The sequence below is a fragment of the Etheostoma cragini genome, chromosome 24 (genome assembly GCF_013103735.1).
Source record: "Etheostoma cragini isolate CJK2018 chromosome 24, CSU_Ecrag_1.0, whole genome shotgun sequence".
Lineage (NCBI taxonomy): Eukaryota > Metazoa > Chordata > Actinopteri > Perciformes > Percidae > Etheostoma > Etheostoma cragini.
The window spans coordinates 11125507-11134024 of NC_048430.1; the positions used below are offsets into that span (position 1 = coordinate 11125507).

The window sequence follows — 8518 nt, forward strand, 5'->3', positions numbered from 1 at the left end:
GAGAGAAAAATGTCAATAAAACTGACTAAAATGTGAGCAAATGTCAAATAAAGTAAAAAAAAAAAAAAAAAGCTTTACATTTTTGGGAAAAGCTAGAAAAATTTCAAAAGGCTCTGAAAAAGTCAAAAAATTTTGAAAAAGTGACAAAATCATTTTGCGGTTAGTAACCGCATCAATGGCAACTTTCAACAGGTTATTTCCTCTATTGATTCAATATTTATTAAAGTACAAGTACTTTAAATTTGTGCAGCAGCTGTGTTTATAGGATACTGTGTCTTTAGTGTAACTTGATTTAAGGCTTGAGGGAGCTGGGAGACGTTGGAGTTGGTGGTGAAGTGATATCTGTCTGCAGATAGTCCAGAGGACAAAAGGACTAAGGCCCGGGCGGATGAATTGGGCCTACAGAGGGATGAATCTGAGCTGCCTGAGACCCCACTGTCTGTCATTATTACCACCAGTCAGGTAATACACCAGTCTATATGTCTGTCTTTCAGAACTAAACATTATGGGTGTCTTGAGTTCAATTCGAAAATTGATTGAAATTACCTTTTTTAATCAAAGACACAAAGAAACACAAACATAACACAGAGAAGGATCAGTGATTCCCTGTCATTGTTTCACTCTCCATCCCGGTCTACTTTCCATGTCTAGAATATACCGACATAGCGTAGAGTACCCGGCTGGTAGCATGCAGCTAAAGACACAAGGCAACAAAAGCTTAGTGGTAGTCAGCAGCTGCATTTTTCCCGACACCGGGGCCATCAGTGGAACGGGAAAACCCTCCTTCTTCCCTGTCTGACAACATTTTGCCTTCCCTGCGTTAAGTTATGGAACCAAACAACGAAAGTAAAGATTGGTTCTGACAGGACTCCAAGATGCTTTCAGGTGCACCTTGTAAACTGTTGTTGCAAAGCAGAGTTAAGATTTTAGTAATTTTACAGATTTTTCATGTAAACCCAAAATATCTTGCTCTTTAACAAAAAGGTCTATCTCTGTAGGGATCTTTTCAATAATGCTTTCAAGACACTGGGATAATAATCCCAGCATGTCAGTAGCAAAAACAGCATGTTTGTGGACAGAAACTGATGGTGCGCAAATGTCCATTAACGTTACATTGCATCTTAACGTGTTTCATGTTAATGTACTTCCACAAGAAGCTGCTGCTCACTCTGCAAAGTCTTAGCAATGCGTATTCTACTAATCTATTCAGTTAGCTAAACTTCAAATAAGCCTTTGGGATGTTTAACCTGGATGACCTATAATTTTCTAATGTTAAACTCAGATAAAACTGAAGTTATTGTTCTGGGGCCTAAGCACCTCTGTGACGCATTATCCAAAGAGATGGTTACTCTGGATGGCATCACCCTGGCCTCTAGCACCACTGTAAAGAATCTTGGAGTTATCTTTGATCAAGACATGTCCTTTAATTCTCACATTAAGCAAATATCAAGGGCCGTCTTTTTTTACCTACGAAATATTGCAAAAATTAGGAATAACCTGTCTAAAAATTATGCAGAAAAACTAGTACATGCATTTTTTACTTCTAGGCTGGATAACTGCAATTCTTTATTAATAGGCTGCTCGAAAAAGTCCATAAAGATTCTTCAGCTGATCCAGAATGTGGCAGCACGTGTTCTGACAGGAACCAGGAAAAGAGATCACATCTCTCCTGTTTTAGCTTCTCTGCATTGGCTTCCTGTAAAATCCAGAATAGAATTTAAAATCCTTCTTCTCACCTACAAAGCTGTTCATGGTCAGGCACCATCTTATCTTAAAGAGCTCATAGCACCTTATTACAACAACAGAGCACTGCGGTCCCAGAATGCAGGGTCACTTGTGGTTCCTAGAGTCTCCAAAAGTAGAATGGGAGCCAGAGCGTTCAGCTATCAGGCTCCTCTCCTGTGGAACCAGGTTCCAGTTTGGATTTAAGAGGCAGACACCATTTCCACATTTAAAAGTAGGCTTAAGACTTTCCTCTTTGATAAAGGTTATAGTTTAGGCTGGCTCAGGAGAGTCCTGAACCATCCCTTAGTTACGCTGCTATAGGCATAGAATGCCAGGGCACTTCCCAAGATGCACTGAGCACCTCTCTCCTCTTCCTTCTCTCCATCTATACGCAACTTCATCTCATTAACGAATGTTACTAACTCGACGTCTTCCCTTTCCTGGAGCCTGGAGCCTGGAGCCTGGAGCCTGGAGCCTGGAGCTCTCTCACCCCTCACCTCTCTCCTCCTATTGCTTCCTGCTGGTGTAGAATTCTCTGTTTCTCATCACCGACCAGTCAAGTCAGATGACCGCCCAACCTGAGCCATGGTTCTGCTTGAGGTTTCTGCCTCTTAGAAGGAGGTTTTTCCTCACCACTGTCACCTAGTGCTTGCTCTTAGTGGTAATTGTTGGGTTTCTGTAAATAACATCCATTGCGCAATGAGGTAACCGTTGTTGTGATTTCCCGCTATATAAATAAAATTGTAATGAAACTGAATTCTCTATTGTAGCATCAATAAATCTGTGATTGACCTCAACGTCTGTTGAACGTGCATTTACCATAAAATCTTTGAGCCTGGCTCAACCTAGTTGCTCGTCCTCAGCCTGGCTTGGCCTTCGTGAAACGCACCAAGCCAAGATGCACAGATTAGACTTGGTCAAGCCTCGCTTTATTAGTTTTCCTGGATTTGTAAATTCTGCTTTTGTTAAACAACCTTCAGGTTGAAAAGAAATTCTATGTATCTCTTTATGTACTAATTCAATGTACTTGTACTCTCCTCCCTTCTCTCCAGGTCGACCTGGGTCAGGATGTCATCGCACAGGTGGATTTCTACAACCAGAGTGATGTCCCCACAACCATCCAAGCCAACTTGACCGGGTCTGTCATCTTCTACACCGGAATCAGAGCCAATCACTTGAAAGATCACAAATTCACCATCACCGTGCCAGCCAATCAGAGTAGGCGATGTCAGAAAGGAAATAGTATTTGCAGTTATTAGAGATAACATCTGTTACAATCTGCGTGTTTGTGTGTTTGCAGTGAAGAGTGAGATAGTGAAGATCCGAGCTGACGAGTACGTTCCATTGTTGGGCACTCAGCGTTGTCTGCAATTTATTGTGACTGGACAGGCTGAGGACGAAGCAGTGACTGCCATCAAGGTGCTCATGCTGCAGATCCCGACGCTCACCGTTACGGTAAGACTTGTGTTAGGGTGAAAAATCAGCCACTTTCCTTCCTTAAGATTTAGCTTGGTTTACGTTATTTTGTTGACTCTAGACTCTAGAGTTAAAATATACTAAAATATTGTGCTAAAGTAAAAGTAACAATACTTTCATGAAATGTATTCAAGTACAAGTGAACTTGCCTATGTGAAACATTACTCAAGTAAAAGTAATAAGTGGTTCATTTAAAATGTATTTTAAGTAAAAGTTACATAGTTACATTAAAAAAATAAACCAAACTGGGCGGGGGGGGATCTCTTCCATTTAGTGAAAATAGATCAGTAGGTCATAAATATGAAAATTATTTTATTTTTAATTTTAAAAAAATCTATACAAATGTATTAACATATACAGTATTTAGCCAGTGTCCTACTAATGTTTTCTTACGGGTTGCTAGTGCTAGAAACAATTTTGTACTGCCCCAAAACATGTGGGTTTGCTAAATGGCAATTGGCTGTTAATCATGAAAACTTTAATACCAATGCACAAATACTTACTAAAACATAAATACTTACCAAAATATTAACACAATGTTAATTGTGTCACCCATTTTTTATTCCGTCTTAGTCTTGTGCCAAATGTCCTTGTTAGTTTGAATCCTATTTAGTCACTGACATATGTTTGTTGTTAGTCAAGTTTTATTCGACTATCAGAATCGTCATTTCAGTGTAGTTAGTCAAAAGAGAACTCAAGGTATCTTGGTCAAGCTTAAGTCAAAACATTTTAGTCTTTTATATATAAGGCTCTACAGCACCTTGTTACAAAGACACGTGTTAGATAAGAGCCAGGGCTCCAGGGCTCTACAGCATCTTGTTACACAGACACATGTTAGATAAGACCCAGGGTTCCTGGGCTCAACAGCACCATGTTACACAGACACATGTTAGATAAGAGCCAGCGCTCCTGGGCTCTACAGCACCTTGTTACACAGACACATGTTAGATAAGAGCCAGGGCTCATGGACTCTACAGACCCTTGTTACACAGACACATGTTAGATAAGAGCCAGGGCTCCTGGGCTCTTCAACACCTTGTTACACAGACACTTGTTAGATAAGATCTCATGATGAAAAATTCAAGAAATTGTAGACAAAAATGAAGAGAGATTTAGTTAGTAGATTGAGTTTTTATTTTATACAAAACATTTTAGTCTCGTCTTTTTTCGTCAACAATAATGCATGTTAAGTTAGTCTTAGTCAGTGTTTTTGGACAATAGTGCAGTCTCGTCATCGTCTCGTCTTCGTCATGGAAAATATTGACGAGCATATTTAGTTTTGTCTCGTCACAAAACATTAACACTACCTCAGATTAGATGTGGAGTTTTGAGTATTGAATTCTGCCGGTTCAGTCACCTTTGGCAAGCACCTCCGGCATTGAGTTATGATAATATTGGCCCTCTGGAATTCAAATGAAGTGTTGCCAATGATTTTAGTCGTTTTGGTCAGCAGAATTTAAAGTTTCAGCTAGCATTTCTCCTTAAACACTCTCTGAACAGTCATCGCTCCCCTGATCCACCTCCATCTCGTTCTCAATCTCCTACAGAAAGGCGCCTGGTAGGAAGTCTAGATGCTGATTCGTCACTGTAGTGGTTCCGTGCGGGAAAATATATATTTTTTGTTTTACTTAGGAACGGATGGAATTTGTATTGTAGCAAAATACAATACTTTACTCAAAATGTGAGCAAGTACATTTTAAATTATCAATTTTAACCTCTTGAAAAATACAAAATACACAACAAAACAAAAATACTACTGCTGAATGTATTTCTTACTTTCCACCTCGGTTGTCTGTGTTGTTTTTTTCTGGGCGATGTAATAAATCTTTGGTTACGTTAGCGCAGCATCATTAAAACCATAAGGAAAGTGGCATTATTTTTTACAGGAGATGCTCTTGACTTGTGTTGTTTTTGCTCTTGTTTTTCTACTACATCTTCTTCTGTGTTTCCAGCTGAGTGGCTCGCCCTTGGTGCAGCAGGAGATGTTTGTCAGCGTTACCTTCACCAACCCCTTCGACTTTGCCCTGAAGTCCTGTAGCCTGTCCATGGAAGGAGCCGGAGTCATGAGCGAGAAGACACATTTTTACAGGTACACACACACACACACACACACATAGGCACGGAAAGTGGGTGTGCTAGGGAGGCTGGAGCACCCCCTGCCACCCCAGCTTTAAAACTGTGATGACAATAAAATGATAGCTTCTAAATATCTCTGGTTGATCTTTCTGTTCCACAGCATTTAATGCCATGTTTGGGGAGTGTGGGATAAAGAGAGAGATATATTATATATATATATATATATATATCAACTGCTGGTTCCACAAGGTCTTTCTCAGCTCTTCACCACCTGAAAACCTGGCTCTGTATACGTTACTGATACTATAGCACTATCACTCTGTGGACTTTCACACATGGCACTCCTTCACGTCCCCAAAGACATTTAGGATGAACTGATATTCATAGTCACATGGCAGAGTTTATCAGATTTAGATAGGCTTAGTTTTTTCATGGTTGGTTTATGTACTTTGCTGTGCGGGTCCTGTTGGGACAAGCTTAACATGGTTTAACGTCATGGCCGACTGCGTACGGGTGACGGGACCGTTTTCTCCACTTAAGAGAAAACGTGTTCTCCACTAATAAATTGCAAGCATTAAATCTTCATAAACACAGTCATGCAGCACACCATTTTAAAGCGTAAAGTCTGATGATTTGATTAAGCCCACACAAAAAGCATAGGACGACTTATAGCAGTGATAATCCTGTTATGAAGTGAAGAAATACAGAAAGATTCTGCACCGCAAGTGTCTAAAGTTGAGTTGAGCAAAGTTTTCTCAATTTTCCAGACTGACTGACAGTTATTTCTTAAAGTGATAATGGCTCGTTTCTCTTTACTTAGCTCATTGGTTCATGCCATTATGTGAATTCTAACAGTCGCCCAATAGGGCTGTCGGCTGTGTATCAACCTGACATCTGCACAACACAACTGATGGTCCCAACTCCATTAATAAGGCAAGAAATTCCGCTAATTAACCACTTCAGGTGACTAACATAATAAAGCCCTTTGAGAGTACACCTTGGGTTTGCAGAACTATCAAAATATGTTGTGGCTGTTTGGCTTGTGTGTATTAATACCCGTACACCTGTGTGTGTTTTAGAGTCATTGAGCCTCAGGCTTCCATCTCCTGGAAGGAGTCTTTCAACCCTCGGCTGGATGGAAATCGAAGCCTTGTAGCGGTGATGGACAGCAGCAATCTCTGTGAGGTAACCTCCACACCTTCCTCTCTCATATTACCAGCAGTATAAAAGTAAAGTAGGATACATTAACAATAAACTTGCCTCACACTTCAACAAAGAAAACCCTGCTAAACACAGTTTTCAGATAATAGGAAACAGAACAGTAATTAACTGCAATGCAAAATATATTTCTCACAGCAACAAGTGCTCCAGTGAGTTCATTATGTTTCTAATTCGTAATCTCAACAAAGAACACAGTTGGCATAAAATGTGTGTTTAATGTATACATCTATTTACCAAATGGAATGACAGCGATTGGCAGAACAGGCAGCAAAGTGACAGTGCTCTAATCCAATGGAAATCTAATCTGTCAGATAGATGGCATTCTAGCCAAATGAATTGGGGGGCCCAATAATATCTCAAGGGCTGTGGGTGCCACCCTTGCCCACCCTAGAGCACCACTGCTGCACACTGCTGCGCAGACACAGTTCTGTTGAGCACAAATTTAAAGTACTTTTACTTTAAGTATTTTCAATTTCATGCTGCTTTGTACTTCTTCTCCACTACATCTCAGAGAGAAATACACTTGCCCTGTTGTGTTTTTTCAGTTGAGGGGAGTTGCTCGTGTTGACATCACGACCTGAGATGATTGGTCCACAGAGCTGTGTCCCCCGCCCCGCTCCATTTCTACTACGCCTCCACCAATCACAGCAGCTTCCAACTGAGCCGGCAGAGCCGATAAACCACGCAATCAATGTCTTTAATGATTTTATTTCTTGTTTAATATCAATTTACACAAATCATTGGAAATACCAAACTTTGATAGTTTTGCTCCACAGACCGAGGCAGGATGTGACATTTTAAAATGAGTTTAGTTTAGTTAAAGGTCATTTAGAGGAATGTGAATAGATCCTATTTTAATATAAAATGGGTTTAGTGGGGAAATTAATGAAATTTGAGAAATTATTGCTAAAATTAAATTTAAGAACTAAAATGTAATCATTAATCAATGCTTTTTAATCGAATGTCTCAGAAAGTCTCTTCTCACACTGATATAAAAAATCTGTTTAATCATCATGTTAATGTTTGGATGAAAAAAATTGTATGTGATTGTACTGTAGTCTTTCTTTTCTTTTCACTGCCATACCTTTTCTACTAACAATAAAAGCATTTTCAAAACCACAGAAGGTGTCACAGAACATTTTTCAAAATCCATCACAATCGTTGATGACAGGACAAACTGCAGTTCAGTTTCAGTATTTTTGCTCAGTCGCTCCACTCTTTGCAAGGATGCAGATCACCACAGCGGACTCGCAGTGTGTGAGCCAGATTGTGTGGATTTGAGGGTCAGGGTCCTACGATTACATTTACAATTATTCCCTTTTTGCCAAATTATTGTTTATTACAATGCTTTGACAAGCTTATGGACATAGTTGCTGTTAGTTTTTACGGGACAGTTTTAAGAACAATAAAATTGTGGGGGGTTGGGGGGGTTAGAAGGTTAAAAGCAAATCAGACGGATCACACGAGGAAATAAACTAGAATGCCCAATTCAAATTACTGCGCTATGCCGCTACCAATGGCTGAGGCTACATTTCGTGGCCGGCTATTTTCATAAAAGGCCATTTCAACCTCTCCGTTGTCAGACATAACATCAGTTTTTAGAAAAGTGTTCAGTTACACGTCCCTGTGTGTCAATGCCGTCAACAGCATGCAAAACCTGTAGGTGGCAGTGTAACGAGAAGCTCAAGCCCACGTTAGCCAATCAGAATCCTGAAAAAAAACAGCAACAAATCACTTCCTCTCTCATTCCTTCTTCGGGTGCCTAAACCTCCGTCTGTCTCATTTCACATCCAAACAAAGATTTCCAAAATCTCCACTCTGGCCTCAAATTCTCGGTTTGTGTGTGAACGAAGGGAAATGTCCCTGTTTTTCAAAATAACCATGTATGTGTAAACAGGGCCTGAGACAAAGATCTGGCCAGCAGAGAGTGGTTGCTATGGTGTAGCAGTAGGCTCGTTCGAGATGAGCCAGATCTGCGCAGAATCGATCACCGGCGATCGGCGCCCGTTGCATGCCGGTT

At 40.3% G+C, this 8518-nt stretch overlaps 2 protein-coding genes and 1 pseudogene across 3 annotated transcripts in view; 2 read left to right on the plus strand and 1 right to left on the minus strand.

Annotated features, from left to right (window-relative positions):
• The window catches only part of LOC117939471 (coagulation factor XIII A chain-like), a 57428-nt gene extending 49811 nt beyond the window's left edge, over positions 1-7617 (plus strand). The window contains exons 14-19 of the mRNA XM_034864848.1: positions 353-462; positions 2778-2943; positions 3026-3180; positions 5154-5290; positions 6357-6462; positions 7044-7617. Coding sequence (XP_034720739.1) covers positions 353-462; positions 2778-2943; positions 3026-3180; positions 5154-5290; positions 6357-6462; positions 7044-7079 — 710 coding nt within the window. The 3' untranslated portion in view covers positions 7080-7617. The remainder of the gene's footprint in view (positions 1-352; positions 463-2777; positions 2944-3025; positions 3181-5153; positions 5291-6356; positions 6463-7043) is intronic.
• The window catches only part of LOC117939487 (gastrula zinc finger protein XlCGF57.1-like), a 235686-nt gene that overhangs the window by 115324 nt on the left and 111844 nt on the right, over positions 1-8518 (minus strand). The gene's annotated exons all lie outside the window — the stretch shown is intronic.
• Positions 1-8518, plus strand: part of LOC117939500 — a 185133-nt pseudogene that overhangs the window by 86711 nt on the left and 89904 nt on the right.